Source organism: Equus przewalskii, chromosome 3, assembly GCF_037783145.1.
Source record: "Equus przewalskii isolate Varuska chromosome 3, EquPr2, whole genome shotgun sequence".
NCBI classification, from domain to species: domain Eukaryota; kingdom Metazoa; phylum Chordata; class Mammalia; order Perissodactyla; family Equidae; genus Equus; species Equus przewalskii.
The window spans coordinates 23,772,595-23,791,879 of record NC_091833.1 but is presented as its reverse complement, the minus strand read 5'-3'; the positions used below and the strand labels follow the sequence as shown (position 1 = coordinate 23,791,879).

General features: G+C 41.8%; 1 protein-coding gene across 4 annotated transcripts in view; it reads right to left on the bottom strand.

Moving 5' to 3' along the window:
• ZNRF1 (zinc and ring finger 1) overlaps positions 1-19,058 on the bottom strand; it is a 97,087-nt gene extending 78,029 nt beyond the window's left edge. For 2 of the 4 annotated variants that reach the window (XM_008523429.2, XM_070613886.1), the window contains exon 1: positions 18,018-19,020. In XM_008523429.2, coding sequence (XP_008521651.1) covers positions 18,018-18,441 — 424 coding nt within the window. In that variant the 5' untranslated portion in view covers positions 18,442-19,020. Of the gene's footprint in view, positions 1-18,017 lie in introns of all 4 variants that reach the window. The other 2 variants (XR_545379.2, XM_008523426.2) reach the window with 2 other exon arrangements.
• Positions 19,059-19,285: the final 227 nt, after the last annotated feature.

Below are 19,285 nucleotides of genomic sequence, written 5' to 3'. Positions count from 1 at the left end.
TTACCTGGCTTTCTCTGTTCCCATGGTATCAAATTATAGGTAAGACAAGTAGGCTTGGATTCACCATTTCATCCCATCAATCATTCTTAGAAGGCAACAACCTCCCTGAAACCTTCTTACATATAGATGGTACAGAATAGCGCTAACTCTAAAGAGAGTCTTCTAAATTCTGGGTATCAACAGGTTCACTTGACCCTTTTTCTGAAACTACATGTTTACCAACTCTCTATCTACTGTAAGAATACTGTAGATGAGTTCAGAACAGCATTGTCCAATAGAGCTTTCTGCAATGATGGAAATGGTCTCTATCTATGCTGTTCAATTATAGCAGTCACCAGCAATTTGTGGCTATTGAGCACTTGAAATGTGACTAGTGTGACTCAGAAACTAAACTTTAAATTTTAAGTAATTGTAATTTAAATAGCCACATGTGGCTAGTGGCTACTGTGTTGGACAGTGCTGTCTAGAAGAAGAAAGAGAATAAATCCAGCCTCCCAAGAAAATGGAAAGCTCTAAAAGTTTATCCTGAGTTCCCTTTGCATATCCTGAGTATAGCGGAAGAGTTAAGCCTTGTGTTGTCATACAAATAGATCCCTGCCACAGCTGTGAGCCCCCAAGAGGTACAGTGCTGAAATGTACTCCCAACATGACTCAGGAGCTGCTCTTCCGCTGGGAGTAGGGAACAAAATGATGATGGGCTTCCAGCTTCCTGCCTCCCTGTTCATAGTGCTTGTTTGCTCAACAGTATAATGCCAGTGATATGGCTTTACGGAATTTTTGAGCAGGATGAGAAGAGAAAGCAGTTAGCCAACCCAACTTACTTTCCCAATTAGAAAAACTAGAACCAAGGAAATAGGGGGATTTACTCATTTTTGTTTGTTTTTATACAATTGAAGGCAATAAGTAAACAAGCTATTCCAAGGAATTTAAAATGTAGTTTGATGAAACATAAAACTCAATGGATGGGTTAAAAAAGTAGGTGAAGAAAGAATTAGTGTACAAAATGTGGAGATAAGAAATAATCCAGAGTGCAGCATACAGAGATAAAGAGTTGCAAAATATGAAAGAGTTTAAGAAACATGAAGGACAGAAGAAGGTCCAGTATGACTTCCAGGATTTCCAAAAGGAAAGACAGGAGAGAATGAAAGAAAGGCAAAATTTGAAGAGATAAATGGCTGAGAATTTCTCAGATGCTTTAAAAGATATGAAACCACAGATTCAAGGACAAATAGCAAGCAGAGTAAATAAAAATAAATCAAATCCTGAACACATGACAGTAAATTTGCAGACCACAAGCAAAGAGAAGATAAAAAAGCAGCTAAGAGGAAAAAAAAAAAAACAGATTAACTCTAAGAGTTGAGAAGCAGACTTCTCAATTGCAACATCAGAAGCCAGAAGATAAAGAAATGGAATAACATCATCCAATAACTGCCAACCCAGATTTTTATATCCAGCTAAATCATCATTCAATGGTTATGGCAAATAGAAACACTTTTAGGAAAGTAAAAAAAGAGTTTACCATTAATAGACTCTCATTCAAAAAATTTTACCTGAAAAAAATACTGAAGATATTGAAAAAAGTCTACCTTTGAAAAAATAAATTTAACTCAGAATGAAGAAGGATGATGAAAGAAGGAATAGTAGGCAAAGAATCTGGTAAGCAGGTGGGTGAATCCAAACAAACAGACTTTATCAAGTAAGAAGAGCAACAATTCTAGAAGATAAAAACAAAGTGGAATTACAACACTGAACCACAACAGTGTGTAAGACAAATTGTAGGTTCTTATATTATTTGGGAAGAGAGGACAGATACTGATTTAACTTTAGATTTTATTCCAGTATGCAGGCCAAAAACTTAAGAATAGCCTCTAAAAGAACAGAAAGCTTACAGATAGTGGTGAGTGGAGGGAGATAAGGATGAAGATGTGGGATAAAGAAAAAACTAAGCTATGTAATAGAAGGCAGGAAAGGAGGAAAATGCAAACAAAAGACATGGTAAAAAGCACAAGACAAGATATTAAACAACAATATATTTAATAAGATATTAAAATAACATATAATTGTAATCAAGATACTTTCTAAATGGATTAAACTTGCCAATTAAAAGAGAGTCTCAGATTAGGTTGGAAAAAAAGCCAACTATGTGTCATTTACAGGAGACACATCTAAGACATTAGATTGAAAGTAAAAGGACCATAAAAGATACCATGCAAATATTTACAAAAAGAAAGCTGTCATTAACACCAAACAAAATAGACCAAGGGGGAAAAGTATTATAAAGGGATATGGATGCTCTCTACAAAACCATTTCTCCAGGAAGATATAAACAATTCTAAACAACTATGCACTTAAGAGAACTTCAAATTATATACAGCAAAATTTGACAAAATTATAAAGAGAAGTTGGTAAACCCTCAGTCATAGAGAGACTTTAACATAGTTAAATTGGTAGATCAGGAACACCAAAATTTAATAAGATATGAAAGATTTGAACAAGACAACTGATAAACTTGATCTAAGGATATACAGAATCAAATCTCACCCAACGAAAATTAGCATCCAATCTTCTTAAGCATGAAATGAAATATTTATGGAAACTAACCATGAAGCATCCAGAAATCAAGTATCAATAAAAAACAATCAATCAATATCATATAGACTGCTCTGTGACTACACTGTAATTAAGTTAGAGGCCAACTTAAAAAATGTTTGAAAAATTTAAAATATACTTGTAAATAGCTCATGAGTCAAAGAAATACTAGAAATTAGAAAACGATAGAACTGAATGACAAAGAAAACACTATAGATCAAAAATCATGGGATCCAGTGAAAGAAGTGCTCAAAGGAAAATTCTAGAGCATAAATGCCCATATTAGAAAAGGAGATTGAAAAGTGAATGAGCATAGCGTCCAACTCAAGACGTTAGAAAAACACAAACAGAGTAAGCTCAAAGAAAGCAGAAGGAAAGATAAATACAGTTAGGAGCAGAAAGCAATGAAATAGAGGAGAGGGGCCGACCCCGTGGCCAAGTAGTTACATCCTCATGCTCTACTTCGGCGGCCCAGGGTTTTGCTGGTTCAGGTCCTGGGTGCAGACACGGCACCACTCACCAAGCCATGCTGAGGCAGCATCCCACATGCCACAACTAGAAGGACCCACAACTAAAAATATACAACTATGTACCAGAGGGCTTTGGGGAAAAAAGGGAAAAATTTAAAAAAAATTAAATCTTTAAAAAAAAAAAAAGAAATAGAGGAGAAAAAAGGCAATTAACAAAATCAAAAGCTGGTCCTTTGAAAATAAACTAACAAAATAGAGCTCTTACAAGACTAACAATAAAAAGAAAACATACAAATAATATTAGGAACAAAATAGGGGACATAATATAAAGATAGACACAGTGATTGCCTTGAAATATATGCCTTATCAAAACAGACACAAGAACAGAAAACCTAAGCAGACCAATAACATCGAAGAACTTGAATCATTAGATAAAAACCTACTCACCAAAAAAAGTCCTAGACCCATATAGTTTTACGGGACAATTTTACATGCAAGTTCTACCAAGCATTCAAAGTACAGATATTTCCTTTGTCTCTATTTCTTTCCTCCAGATCCACTTCTTCTCTGTTCTGTACTCCACAAGGCTAACAAGTCTGGACAAGGTGCCCTTGCTTCCTAAATTTCTGTTGGGTTTGGCCAATGGGAAGCAACAGCAGGAGACCAGAGGACAAGATGATAGATGTTGGGGTACTTACTACCTGGCTCTCTCTGTGCCTTGCCATGGTATGGCAGCAGTTTCATTCTCCCATGTAAGTCCACAGTTCTGTGGGACATCTCTCCTAGGGCTACAGTTCTCACCAGGTTTGATAATGGCTCCCTCCCCGTACATTTCAGATCTAGGAGTGGTAACAGCTTCCCACTGTGGCCAGTCTCTGGGCGCTCCACCCATCCACTGTTAGCTCTTTTAATCCTGCCCACACCTTTGCAAACTGTCTCTTCAATTAAATTTGATTTAATTACCTTGCTGAGTGTGCCACCTGTTTGCAGCCAGAACTGTAATACCCCTTCATGCAAACTCTTCCAGAAAAGAATGAACATATATTCCTACACGCCTTTTAAAAGGCTACATTAACCTTAGTAACAAGAAAAGAAAGACAGTATAAAAACAAAATTATGAGTGAAACTTCATAACATATATGCAGAAATCCCAAATAGAATAACATATTAAATCTAGCAATGCATAAAAAAGAATAAATCACAACCAAATAGGGTTTATTTCAATAATATAAGGTAGTTTAACATTACATAAACCTATTAATATAATTCACTTCATTAACAAATGAAAGGAGAAAGACTATCTGGATAAATGCAAGGGGAAAATATGATAAAATAGCCATTTGTGATACTTAATTTAACAAATTAAGAATAGAAGAGAATAAAGGATGTCTACCAAAAATATATGCAATGCTTCCAATGCAAGAAGCACTCACTTTAATAGGAGGAAAAAAAGATGCCCATGAATATAGATTCAAATAAACTTTTTACTGGAGCAATTGACCAGCAATCTTAAATAATAAAGAGAAGTGACAAGTAAGAGGATTAGAAAAGAAACAAAATAGTCATTATTTGCAGACGTGATTCTCTTGGATTTTCTCTGTAGATGTTTCCCATTAAAACTATTAGAGCAAAAGAGTTCAACATGCTGCTGAATATACAAGAAACCTGAAACAATTATAAAAAAATTTTAAAGCTATTTACAGTAATAAACAAAAACCTATAAGGTACCTAGTGACAAATCTAACAAAAGGGATTCAAGATCTTTAAAAATTTATAAAGTTTTATCCAAAGACATTAAATAATAATAAAAGGTTACTTTTACTGATCACTTCCTATTTGCTGGGTGATGTAGATATGCCTATAAACTCGTTTAATTCATACAATAGTCCCATATGATAGACATCATTATTATTAGCCTCACTTAAGAAGTAAAGACATTAAGGCACAAGGTTAAGTCACTTGCCCAAGGTTCTAAAACTAAAAATCAGCAACACTGGGATTCAAATCTAAGGCAGTCTGGCTCCAAGCCTGCAACCTTAACCACTACCCCACACTGCTTCTCCAAAGACAGGGTGTCCCATTCCGCTCATGAAAGTACCTCTGGCTCAATAGAGCCACGCCTCCAGAAGACATTCTCATGTCATACTGAGGCAGACTTGACCTGAACTCTCCAGGCTACAGTTGTCTGAGAAGACCCTCAACTGAACGGCAAGAAGCCCTTCTTTCAATAGATGGGACCAAAGCACAAACCTTAGGAGCAGAGGTTAGGACTGGATCTACTTCAGTTCACATAATGATACAGACCAATTCTGATGAAAGGAGATCTCAGTATTAGGCCCAGCCACCCCTCAGACACCATGTCACTTTTAAGATCATGTGGCTTTCTCCTTCCCAGGAGCAGGTCAATGCAGATTCCTCAGACTTGAAAAGCTTCATTCACTATTAAGTCCTTAAGCGGCTTTGCAGTCAAGAACTTAAGGGACACTCAACTATTTATGTCTTTCTTGTAACACATGACAATTTTGGGTGATGGAAAAGTAATATTTATTTGTACAAATGTTGCAACTTTTCTGTAAGTCTGAAATTATTTCAAAGTTTTAAAAAAATGTAAAAAAAAATTCTGTTCTTACAGCTAAGTCCATTCCCATCATCAATTTTATAAAGATGGCAATTGATAAACTCAATGTAATAAATATCCTAACAGTTTTTTACCCCACAGAAGTTGACAAAGCTGCTTCTAAAATTTATTTGGAAGCAAAAAGTGTCCAAAATAGCTAACCAGTTGTTTTTATTGTTGTTTTCTGTAACATACAGAACTATTTCTTCTGCTATTTGCAATACAAAGACATAGAGAAACATTATTGTTTGTGCAATATAGTAGGGGAAAAAATCTGAAACTGCCCATCAGGGTCAGTCTGCCAGATGTCCTGTCATTAAGAATATCAGCTATAAACAGAGCAGTTCCTGGTACTTTGTACTTCATTTTGTTGATTCTATCTGAATTCCCTTATTTGTCTCCTAGAAAGCTTCATTTAGACAATACAGCTTTCAGAAAGAATAACTAGATGAAAGGATTTGCCCTTCCACACAGCAAGACAAACCTACAGTAATTAAGAAAGTACTAGCACAAGGATAGACAAATTGACCAATGGACCAGAACAAAAAGCCCAGGAACAAATCTATGCCTGGAAGGAAACTTGACATATGACAGAGGTGGTTTTGCAAATCAGTAGGAAAAGACCACCATTCCTCACTTGCTGCTGGGAGAGCTGGTTATTCATACGGAAAAAGGAAAATACATCCTTATCTTACCTCACTCAAACAATTTAACTCTCCACAGATTAAGGACTTAAATATGAAAGGCAAGATTTTAAAACTTTTAGAAGAAAATATAAGATATCTTTATGATCTCAGGGAAAGAAAATCTTTCTTAAGACACAAAATACACAAGCCATAGGGAAAACACTGGAATATTCAATTACATTAAAATTAAGTTAACTGTAAGAAATCACAAAGAGATAAATCACAAACTGGGAGAAATACATCTGCATTACATATGATGACAAAGAATTACTATCTGGAAACAAAATGAAACAAAAACACAAATTTAGACAAACAAGTAAGAAAAGGACGAGCCATCCAATGTAAACATGGGTAAAAGACATGAACAAGCATTTCACAGAAGAAATATGATTAAATATACAATATTAATCATATTAATTATATGTACATTATCAAATATATAAATAAGAAAATCACAGTGATATACCATTTCACACCCACCAGAGCTAGCCAAATATTATGACAATATCAAGTTTTGGCAAGGACATGGTCCAAGTGAAAATATGCTATTTTGAGAGTGTAATTTGGTACAACACATTCGAGATCTACTGGGCAATATTCAATTAAGAGTTGAAGACATATATGCCCTATGACCCAGCTATTTCATGACTAAGAATGTACCCTAGAAAAACTCTCATTCAAGTACATAAGGAAACAGAAAAACACTCTCGAAGCAACTGAAAATAGCTTTAATATCTATTGATAAATGAATGGATCATTAAATGGTGATATTTGTGATATATTCATACAATAGAGTACAGCAGTGAATACGAATGTGTTAAAGCAATAAGTAGTACAACAGACCTATAGATCTCAAATCCATATACAGATATAGATATGAAAGGATAGAGACATTATGATAAAGTTTATATAAATTAAATGAATACTGTTTTGAACAGAAACATGCAGTAAGAGTATGAACATATGTAGGATAACAAACAGGAGAGTCAGGGCAGTGGTTACCTTTGGAGAGGTAAGGAAAAAAATGGGAATTGGGTGGGGTACTTACAATTATATCTGCAATGTTTTATTTATTAATCTGCTTGGTAGGTAAATACATTACCTCTTTTGAATGACTAAAATAGTTCATTTTTTAAAAAGATTCCAAGAGACCAGAGCTCCTATTCAGGGTCACACCACTAATGACTTCCTGAAATGTGCAAGTGAAACCAAAATTGAAATAGCACAAACCCCTGTGACTTTTCCATTTTGCCATCACAGGACTGAAACTTTAGAGTTGATCTAATAAGACTGAACAGACAGGAAAAGGAAGAGTCAGGCTCCAGCCTGGATCCCATGACAAGACATACCCTGAGGACCCTTACGGAAAAGAGAGAGATGGAAGTAACTCCTGCTATTTTACAAAACTGATAATCACTTTTTCCTTATGAGTTTTGAACTCCTAAGCAAAAGATACTTTGTAACTATGCCATCAATTAAAAATGTTGAGCCTCCACTATACAACCTAAGAAAAATTAGTCATCTCAGAACAGAGGTTCCTCTTTATTGCCTTTTCCTTGTTTGAAGGAGCTGGTTATCTTTAAAGGATGTAGCTATAATCCTATAGACCTGACACCTTCAAGGCCCAGAATCCCCTCTCCTAGAACATCCGTGCTTGTTCCTTTTCTCTATTAGTTACTGCTGGCTTTCAGGCATCAAACGCTGGCTTCCTGTTCGCCTTCACTGAGCTCTGGAGACTTGGAACTGGTAAGAGGCTTTGAAGAAAAGTACAAAGCCAGGAAAACACGGAGTGGAGACAGCTATGACTTTCCGAAGGAAAGCAAATCTTAACACAGTTGTAATAACCTTTCAGACTTTCCCCTGTCTGTGGCTTACATAAGATGGTAGTTCAGACACGAGGACCGAAGAAGAATTCTAAGTCGCTGAAGTTGGAAACAGTTAAAACTCAGGTTTGGGCAGGCAGAGAGGTTGAGCATAGGCATTTTGGATGCTGATATCCTAATCCTGGTTTGTTCTAAACTCTTAGTATCTCTCGCATTTCCCTTTCTTTCCCTTTCACCATACTACAAAGAGACTGACTGGGTGATGTGTTCACTTTGGGTGTCATTCTAAGTGTCTTATTAGACCTAAAATCTCAAGAGCACAGATGACCTTGTATGAATCCTCTCTGTGTCAAGTAGTCCCATGATCAGTGCCAAGCACCAAGCCACCATTTCACAATATGGAAAAAGGAGGCATACTCATGACTCTTAAAGTCTCATCATTAAGTCCACAGCCCCCTTAATCCAGAAGCATGATGCTCTTCCTGCAAATGGCCTCAGGCTCTCTGACCCAAAGCCTCGGTTTCATGATCCTTTTATACCACAAGAGTGCTATAATGAACTGAGTTTGAATGTTCAAACTCCAATCTCATTGGTCATGCTACTGAGGCAATTTACCGAGCACAAGCCTCCTCATTCTATTCTGCTGTCCTGCACTTTGAATTCAGGGCTCGCTGTCAGCATGGAAAGCACCAGAGTTCTGATATGGCAGCTTTTGGTTATGTTCCACCAAGGGATTCATCATCCACAACCTACTCAAATCCCTCCCTCAACAGCTACCAAAAATTCCCCTGGTGAGAAATGCTATTATGAGAAGGAGTGGCTGCTTTGTGACTCACACTGTTTCATTAAAAAGATTTTTTTTTTCAAACAAATTTTCAGTAGAAGAATCCAAAGGTTTTCCAAAGCCACAGCAAAAACAGAACAGCTCATAATACTATTTCTCAAAGGTTTGCCACTTCATAGGAGATTCCTATACCTTAAAATACTGGAGATGCTTAGATTCACTACCTTTTTATGCTGCACTTCGCTTCTAGGCTGAGAGGAGGCAGGAAATGGATAAAATAAACACAGCCAACATGACTGGGCTCGTCAGATATTAAGATGGAAGGTGGCTAGCATACAAGCCAGCCCTTATTGCAGGTCTTACGACTTGCCATAGTTCTCCAAGACAACTGGCAGCAATGGCATGGATGTTTCAGCCATATCTGACTAGGATTGAGGAAATCTGATAAGACATGGTGTACATACATGGACATTTGGTGATGCTTGTTACAGTAGTGGGCAGTGTTATCAAAAAGTTTTTTTTAAAAACTGACTTAGGTGGTACTATATCTTAGAGACCATTAAAAGTCTAAATGGGGGCTAGCTCAGTGGCCGAGTGGTTAAGTTCCCACGTTCTGCTGCGGCGGCCCAGGGTTCGGATCCTGGGCGCCCACATGGCACTGCTCGTCAGGCCACGTTGAGGCGGCGTCCCACATCCCACAACTAGAAGGACGTGCAACTAAGATATACAACTGTGTACGGCGGCAGCGGGGGGGGGGGGGGGGGGGCGGGGGGAGATAAAGCAGGAAAAAAAAAAGATTGGCAACAGTTGTTAGCCCAGGTGCCAATCTTTGGGGGGGAAAAAAAAAGTCTAAATGATCTAAATAGAAAAGAACAATACTACAGAAAACTAATCTGTATTTATGGTAGACCAAGTACTTCATTGGCTTAGGTTGGAATCCCAAGGGCTCCCTCAAATCCATGTAGGATTCCCAGAGTACTTAAGCAGGCATCAGGATAAAAGATTACTAATAGCTATCTTTAAGGACAAGTGCCTTCTCAGCAGGGAAAAAGGTTATTTGAGAGGGAAACAAATGAAAAGATCTCTAAAGAGTTGAGAAATATGGGCAAAATGACCAAGCTGGCTGGAATCCAGGGTCTCAGGTTCTCCTCCTACTTCTGTCCCAGATCATCTGGGTGGCTCCAGATTTAAGTTTCTCTCACATGCTAACAATCCAACTTTGACCTTAAAAGATACTGTAGAGTACAGAGGTGACTAATTTCAGAACTCTTTGTGAAGCATGGCTTATTCAATTATACTTTTTAGAGGGCTAAAGGTAAGACCAATAACAGAGCTGGAGCTATGCTATGACAAGTCTAATTCATTAAGATCAAGACCATCACATATTCCTAAATGTAAGGTGAGGTTTCTCCAAAAATTATCTTCAGAAATTAAGGTATCACCTTAGAGCCAAAGTCCACATAAAGCCTGTCAGCATGGAGCATTCTTTTAAACTCTTTACTCTGAGCAAAAAATACTCAAAAATAACAGAGACTTAGTAACTATTGCAGGGAGGAATAACATGTCAATCACCAGTGTTGGCTATCATAAACAAGGCTTTAAAAATTACTTACAATAGCACTAAAGTGTCAGTGTTGTGGAACTCAGAGAAATACACTTACAAGACCAAGGAGGAAAACTGTTCCTATATTTCCTTATGGACATTTGTGGCTTGGGATAAACTTTACAGAGATGGATTACAAAAGTGGAGGACCATGCTTCTAGAAAACAGTGTTCAACGACCAGAAAGAAAAGTGGCTACAGGGATGACAAAGATACTGAAGTCAAAGAAACACATGAAGAGTTTGAAACAGTTTTTCTTCTGATATTCTCATTGAGAAGACAGAGGTCCACCTGTGTTGGGACATATGAGGAATTTCTTAGTAGACACTTTACTGGAACCACAAAGAAAAGATCACCTGCCCCAGCCCAGAAACAAGGTTTAGGGAACAATGGATAGCGTGAGTAAAGAGTAGAGAGGAAATATCATCTGTGTAGCAGCCTCCTGAACAAAACCCTCAATTTGTTTGTTTATTCAACAGAGGAACTGATGAAGAAGGTAAAATCTTCCACAAGCTGCTATATTCAGACTCTCTCTTAAGGAGTGCGGACTCAAAGATTCCTAGAAAGAACAAAGTCGATCACCCTTATATAATAAATATATATTCCCAGCACCTAGCACAGGTCCTAGTATACTGGAAGCACTCAACCACCAGCTGAATAAATGAATGTCTTAGCTTAACAGATCTCCACACACGCACAAAAAGTCTCACGGTTTTGGGTCAGTAAGAGAAAAGAAAAAATAGGTATTCTGTCCATTTAAGGTCTGGATTCATCCTAAGATCTTGACTTGTCTAGCTGCTGGCTGAGGATATATAAAAGAGGATATAACTCAGTAAGCCCTTCTGTAGCACAAGTATCCAAAGGCTGCTGTGCCTTAGAAGAAAAATCAGGGGGAAGACAAGCACCGAAGGGAAGGGGACACTGCCACAGCCACCTTCTGTTAGGAGCAACTTCAATTCTCAGGGACCAAGGCAGACTGGTTCAGGCATATTTGTGGGAGAAAATGCTTAGTCCCATGTAAAAGAAAATCATCAAATAATGAACAACGCTCCTACTGGGTGAATCTACCCTCTGGGAACAACTGAAAAGAAGATGTGTATGGATCCTGCTTAGGAAATATCTGACTAGTTCAGTATTATTGAAAATAATGCTAATGAATGCACCAAAAAAGCATTCAGAGTTCTTTCTGTTTGGGGAGAGAAAAGCTAAATCCATGGTAGAGTTGAGTGTCAGATACAGATGGGCTTCTGACTACATTTTCAGAATCATTTGTTACAAATTCAGATTCTTAGGTCTCTCCTTAGCTCTCCTGAATTCTGCGAGTGAGGTCCAGTTATCGCACCGTGAACGAGTTCCCTAGAGAATACTGGGCAAAGTCAAGTTTGAAAACCCTTTGAACCATTCACAGAAATCAGGAGAGCTCTTGTTTGTATCTGTCTCCTTCTTGTTACAGATCCAAAACTGCACTATATATTCTACTATGCCTCCTGCAACTTGGTGTTTATAGGGACCCAGTGAATTCTCCTTCCTCTTTATTCCCAACAGAGGAAGGCTAATTCTCACTTCTAATAATTCCAGGGAGAGCTCAAGGACACAGTCTCATCAGTCTAGAAACGACCCCAGCTGCTGCTTTAAGATTATGGTCATCTACTTCATTCACACTTAATGGTTGGTCTACAGGTTATTCATTCATACCCACAACTCACCCCTCATCCATTTAGCACATCAAAATTCAAAATCCAGGGGCCGGCTGCCCAGTGGTTAAGTTCACGCACTCTGCTTTGGTGGCCCAGGGTTTCACTGGTGTGGATCCTGGGCATGGACATGGCACCGCTCACCAGGCCATGCTGAGGCGGTGTCCCACACAGCACAACCAGAGGCACTCACAACTAGAATACACAACTATATACAGGGGGTCTTTGGGGAGAAGAAGAATGGAAAAAAAAAAAGATTGGCAACAGATGTTAGCTCAGGTGCCAATCTCAAAAAAGAAAATTCGGAACCCAACTGTTGGATTCAAGACTAAATGCACACCCTTATGAAACAATAAGATTCAGAAGCGAAAACTGCCAGATCTGAGAAGTCTCTTCTCATACTCAAGCCTAGACCCACAGTAATCACTAGGAACCATTTGATCCAGACCAGGCTATGACAAAGCTTGCAAAATAAACAGATGGACATTTATACTCATCCATCATTCTAAAAGACTGGGATTAAGATTTAGGTTTGGGGCTAACTTCAAAATTCTAGTACCTGAACCTCAGTGACCCACTGTCATTAAAAATATCCCTATTTAAGGGTTAGTAAAAGCACGACCAATAGCCCATGTAAGTTACCACCACTTCCCTATGAAGATTTTCTTCAATTTTGAAACTGTCAAAATTGAAGTTCAGTTTTATAATTGGGTTTATTAAAATGTTAGTGCCCAATAAGCTTGGGTTGAATATCACATTTGTAAAATACAAAGCATGTTCCTTTCCCCAAAAGCAACTAGAGTCGCATTTCTTTGGTTAAGAGTGGCCTGGCTGAAACTACTCCTTGTGACATATTTAGGGTGTGTCTTTAATAGCAAAATGTACACATCCCATAAAACAAACACTTTAAGAATGAAACCACCATTTCTTGCAACACCTTTCAAACACCAATGAGGAAGAGTTAACTGTGACCTTCAAGAAATTATCTTCCCGTTGACGAATGGTTAAGTTCACGTGCTCTGCTTCAGCAGCCCAGGGTTTCGCCAGTTCAAATCCTGGGGACAAACATGGCACCACTCATCAAGCCATGCTGAGATGGCATCCCACATGCCACAACTAGAAGGACCCACAACTAAAAATACACAACTATGTACCGGAGGGCTTTGGGAAGAAAAAGAAAAAATGAAATCTTAAAAAAAAAAAAAGAAATTATCTTCTCAAGGGAACTTCTTTTATTTTACAGAAAATAAGCCCTCATGGTAATAGAGAACTAAAAACTCTGCTTTAATAAAACCTCTTCAGTAAGAATAGAACTTCTGCAGGGCAGGGGACCCAGCATGCTCTTTGGGGACCACAGAATGCTTTTCCTTCCCCAGAAACCATGTAAAGGACCATTACCTCTAGCACACCTATGGTGAGGCTCTAAGAGGCTTTCTGATGCACTCCAATGGAATGGGCAACTCTCCCTAATTATTTAAGGATAGAGAAAATTAAGTCACTCGAGAACTGTAGAGTAGCAGCAAAATAGAACCCTTGAGTTACCCTGCTAGCATGTTCAAAGACAGATCACAAGTCACCTTCTATCAACCCCAGTTATGGCTGGTAACAACAGAGAATGGTTTAGATTTTTCTAAATATGCACGTGTATATATACATATGACTCAAGAAGGTGGAGTGAAACCCTCAATGACCACCATTTTATAGTAGGACCCAGAAAACAGGCAACATGGTGGGTCCTGTTTTTCCCCCCACATCTAGAAATCCATATTCTGAGATAAACAGGACTACTACAAAAGAATGACCAGACTTCCAGAATACCACCCAGACAATCATTAGGAGTTAAACACCTTACAGCAAAACTTACATTTTAATGTGGAAAGGAAGGGACTCTTAACTCTGATCCTACAAAGCAGCTCTTCTCAATAGCATTCATTAATATGAACGGCCTGTCAACGTAGGTCAGACTTCAGTAGAGAACACTGGCTGCCATTTTGGGGAAACAGTTCACACAGTTCTAAATCTCTCTGCCTAGCAAATTCTGAGGAGATGAAAGAAGGCAGAGAACCACAGAAGTGCCCCTATAGGAAGACCACTTTCCATCTGTATGTTATTTGGCTTTTCTAAGCACTATCTCATGAGACCTTCACAGCAACGACCCTGCAAGGTAAGCAGGACAGGTATTATCTCCATCTTACAGGTGAAGAAATGGTGACTCTGAGGCTAAATGACTCACTTGCTCAAAGTCACAAGTCAGGCGGTTAATTAGCAGCCCAACCAGGAGATGAGCCCAGCCCTCTGACTCGCTGGCCAGTGCAATCTCCAGTACACTACCCAGCTTCCTTATGTTTTAGGGTGAGAGGCAGTAGAGCGTAATGGTTAAGGGCCCCAGTTCTGAAAGTGGCAGATGTGCATTCCAATCCCAGCTCCACTACCTATTAGCTATCTGACCTTGGGCAGGTCCCTTAACCTCCCCCTAAACCTCAGTTTCCTCATCCATAAAATGGAATAAAAATAGTCTTACCTTACAGAGTTATAGTGATTATTAAATGAGATGATGGACACAAGGCACTCAAATTCATTCACTCAACAAGTATTTGTGCCAGGCACACACAGTGCAGGAGTTATAATAGTCATCAAGAGGCACAGTTCTGCTCTCATGGAGCTCAAAATTTAGTCAAATTAAACAGAAAAAGTAAACAAATAAGTAAAATATACAGTGTGTTAAGTGCTATTAAGGTAACAGGTGAGTGACTGGAGAGATTAACAGGAGGGAGCCAACTTTTAAGAGTGGTCTCTGAGAAGAAATTTAAGTTGAGCTCTAAGAAATTAGAAAGAGTTATCCACGTACAGAATGGAAGGGAAAGCATTCCAGGCATAGGGAACAGGGCCTGTAAGGGTCATAGCCTGGGGAAGTGTAGGAACTGAGAGAAGACAAATGTGACTACTGTGTATCTTCACAGGATTTGGGGGATGACCTTTACAGTCTGGCTGCAAGGATTACCACGTCTATTTTAAAAATAACAAAGACGAGGCTCAAGAGAGGTGATGTGTCTTGCCCAAGGTCACAGCTACTCAGAGAAAGAGCTAGGACCCCAGTATTCTACCTCCTGACACAACATCAGTTCACTCCCTTTGAGGAAGACTCGCACACACTGAACTCCCCCACTTATTTGACCGACAACTGTTTTCAGTGCCCATGAAGAGTTCCAAAAGCACCTTGAAAACACAAGCAAATGCATCACATCAACTTCCAGGCATCTAGTCAATTGTGCATCGAAATCCTTACCCTTCTACTCTTAAGACACAAAAACAAAAACTGCTCAGATCTTACTGAAAGGCTTCAAAATAGAAACAAGCTTCTCTTCCGACAGCAATGAACTAGAGAGGAAAGGGATGTCCTGGAAGGAAGATCCCATGGCCTGTTCCAGAAGGTGAGAAGGAAGAGTGGAAATACAAAGGTTCATCTCAAATGAACTGCATAGGAAAAAATACTTTATTTGAACAAAAGAACGAATCCCTAAAACAGTGGTTCTCAGTCAGGGTGACATCCTCGCCACGCCGCAGAGCATTTGGAAATTTGTGGGGGCACTGAGTGGGCAGGGCCAGGCACGTTCGATGTCTTGCAGAAAGGACAGGATGGGCCTATAAAGAATATAATACCCAGGGCCAACCCGGTAGCTTAGTGGTTAAGTTCGCGTACTCCGCTTCAGTGGCCCGGGGTTCACAGGTTCGGAACCCCAGGCATGGACCTAGCACCACTCATCAAGCCATGCTGCGTGGCATCCCACGTAAAAGAGAGGAAGACTGGCACAGATGTTAGCCGAGGGCCAGTCTTCCTCACACACACACAAAAGAATGTATTACCAAAAATATTAATACCAGCCCCCCCTTTTCCTGTATTCCCATGGTTCAGTGGCTCTTCCTATACTCACCAGAACTGGATGAAAAAAAATTAAACTAAGGTTTCACAGCTGAGGAGTCTGTAATTTGGGACTCTAACTGTAAGCTTATAACTCCAGCATGGAACCCGGTGGTAAAATAAGGAAAAAGAAGTTTCTAGTAAGAGGCAGACAAGAAATTTTAGCAAAAAGAGAACTGCTTCCCCAGACCAGCATCTTTAAGGTTACATTTGTTTTGCAGCACACAAAATTCTAACTGTGATTTTAGAGAAGCTTCTTATAGTGCCTTTCAGTTTAAAATCAGAGACTAATGACAGTTCTTTTAAAAACTTAACCAGTCATCTCACAAACACAACTGAGTCTTTCTGGATCAAATTTCATGAGAAAGATTATTAATTTCAAGATGCCTAAAGCTGATCAAATAGCTAAAAGTGCCAAAAGCAGTCATGCCTTGCATCTCATTCAGGGCAGAGTTTGATGCAGGTCAGAGAAGCTCCAACGATATCCAGAGGTCTATTCAGAGATTAAAATACCATCCTAGCAATTCAAAAACTACTTTCAAGTGTTACCCTAAATTAATCACTATTTCCCCCAAAAAATATTTCACAAATTAAAGTTTACAGTTTGAGAAAAGTTTGGAAAAAAAAATCCAGACTATTTCCAGAAATAAAAAAGAGAGCCAAAAAGGTCTACTCTATTTCACAATAGCTAGAACAGTGACCCAATCGATAAATCCTCCATAAAGCAATCTTTCTTCCACACAATACCTAAATTTTCTCAGCTCTCCCAAAGGAGTCCGAATATGTTAACTTCTTCACTGCAACTTGCCAATTAGCAAATAGCGGCCCCACACCCCTTTTGACCAGTTTTCTAGAAGCCTAACCTGGCTTCGCATGTTAGCTGAGCAGACAGACCTGTTTTCCTCCAGAAGCTCTTGCCAGCGCCTTTTCTGCCCTGCCAGAGCCTGGGAAATCCTCCTCCAGCTTTTCACTGGCCTGTCACCAGAAGTTCACAAAATGAATTCATCCAGATTCTTTGAATCCTCCTCTTCCCCTATCATGTGCCAAGAGCCCGGCGACAAAATCCCACCTCTCCATTGCAAAAAGATGCAGATTACAGAAAGACCAACCACTTAGCAAGGAGAGGAAGAAAAAAGATGGAGGGATGTGACAGTCATTGAGCCAAGCCTACTGCATGCAGCACGAGCGACCAGAACCCTCATCCTGCAAAGCCTCCAAGGGAGGTTCCCGGGCTGGGCCCTCCATTCAGCAGGCCACACCTGTCTATGCCAGCAGCCTGCTCCATTTTAGACAATTCAAACCGATCTCCAGCAGGGTGGCAAAACTGGGCATCCCCCTCTCCCAGAAAGGGTGAGAGCCCTAATCCAAACACCACACGCCCCCAATTTTATTTCTTTCCACACTCTTTGTTTGGGAGATGGGCTTGGTCAGACTGGATCCCCCTCTCTCCGTTAACGGTGAGGAGGGCACAATGCTGCAGTGACAGAATGGAAGCACTGAGGCCGACTTGCTATAAGCCACACAAGACCTCTCCTCTGAGGATGGTGATGCCAACGGATGGGACTTCAATTGGCAGGTTTCACTCTGCCCATCCACAAGTGAACCAACGCTTGAAGTCCTAAAACGCCCGGCTCCGCAGCCTGGCAGAAAGCATCTTTTCTAGAGAGTAGGTATCCCATTCATCCCTTGGCTTTGGAAACCAAAGGGAAGACAGATAGATCCAGGTCGTGCGCTCTACATCCAAACCTTCGCAAGCGCGCGAAGGTTTGGGGCGCCGCGGCGCGCCCTCCCTTGCACTCCACCCTCCGAGGCCTCCACCACCCGCGGACTCACCACTGTGCGAGCTGAACCACCTGGGTGCGATGTGCAGAGGTAGAGCATCCGCCAGCGAGGCTCGGGAGCCCAGGTACAGCATCCCGTCTCTATGGTGACCGCCGCCCGTCTCCTGGTAACCATTGCCATGGGCATAGGTGGAGTCGGACGCGGACCCTCCGCCGCCGGGCGCCCTCTCGGAGTCGCCGGTCCCCCGGGAGGCGGGGGTGTAGAGGCCAAAGGACACCCCCCCGGCCGTGCTGGGGTCCATGCCCATGCCCGCCACCGAGCTGACCGAGCGGCTGCGCAGCCCCATGGCCCCGCCGCCGGCCCGGTAGTGCCCAAAGTGGGGCGCCCCTCCCGGCGGGGGCACGGCGCTGTCATCAGTGGAGACCCCCGGGAAGGGGCCCCGTGAGCGGGCCGCCGTGCTCTGCTTGCCCCCCATGCTCGCCCGGGCCCCGGTAGGGCGGGAACCTGGAGGCCGAGACCCTCCCCCACTTCTCAGCAGCGGGGGGAGGGTTGGGCGAGCATAAAGGGGGAGGGAGTCAAAAAGGAGATCGGGAGGGAAAAAAGGGGAAAAAAAAAAAGAAAAAAGAAAAGAAAACCCGCCGGGCGGAAGAGGCAGGCGGGCGGGGATCCCAAACTAAGAATTTAAAACGATCCAAGCCAAACGCATGTTTCCCCTCAAGGTCCAAAGAGGCGCAGTCCGGCGCGGGCTCGGCGCGCCACAGGCCGCCCCCGGGCTCCCGAAAGCCGGCCGAGCCGCAGGGAAGGAGGGAGGGAGGCGGCGGGCGAGCGGGCGGGCGGGCGCGGGGAGGCGCCAGAGGAGGCCGCCCGCCCGGCAGGAGGAGGCGGCGGAGGGCTGGGGGCGCCGGGCGCGTCCCCCGCCTCAGGACGCCGCGACCATGGACGGCGGCCCGGACCCCTCCAGGCCTCGGGCGGGCTGCGGCGCTGGGCGGCCAGGCGGAGCTCGGGAAGCCGCGGTCGCGTCGCGTCGCGCTCTCACTCCGGCCGCCGCCGGCCCCGCCAGCCGCGCCGCCCGCCCGCTCGGTCCCGGGCTGCGCTCGCCGGCGCTCCTCGCCGCCGTGGAGACAATGGAGGGCGGCAGAGCGCAGGCGCGGCCCGCGCCCCCTCCCCCTCCCCCCCCCGCCGGGTTAACCCTTGGCGGCCCCTGCGGAGCCCGGCAGCTGTAGGCCGGGGAGGTCCCCACCCACCCAACCCCGACCGGTCTGTGACCTGAGTGGCTGGAGCCACAGGGCGTCAGGAACGGAGGCAAGGCGTCTTTTCAA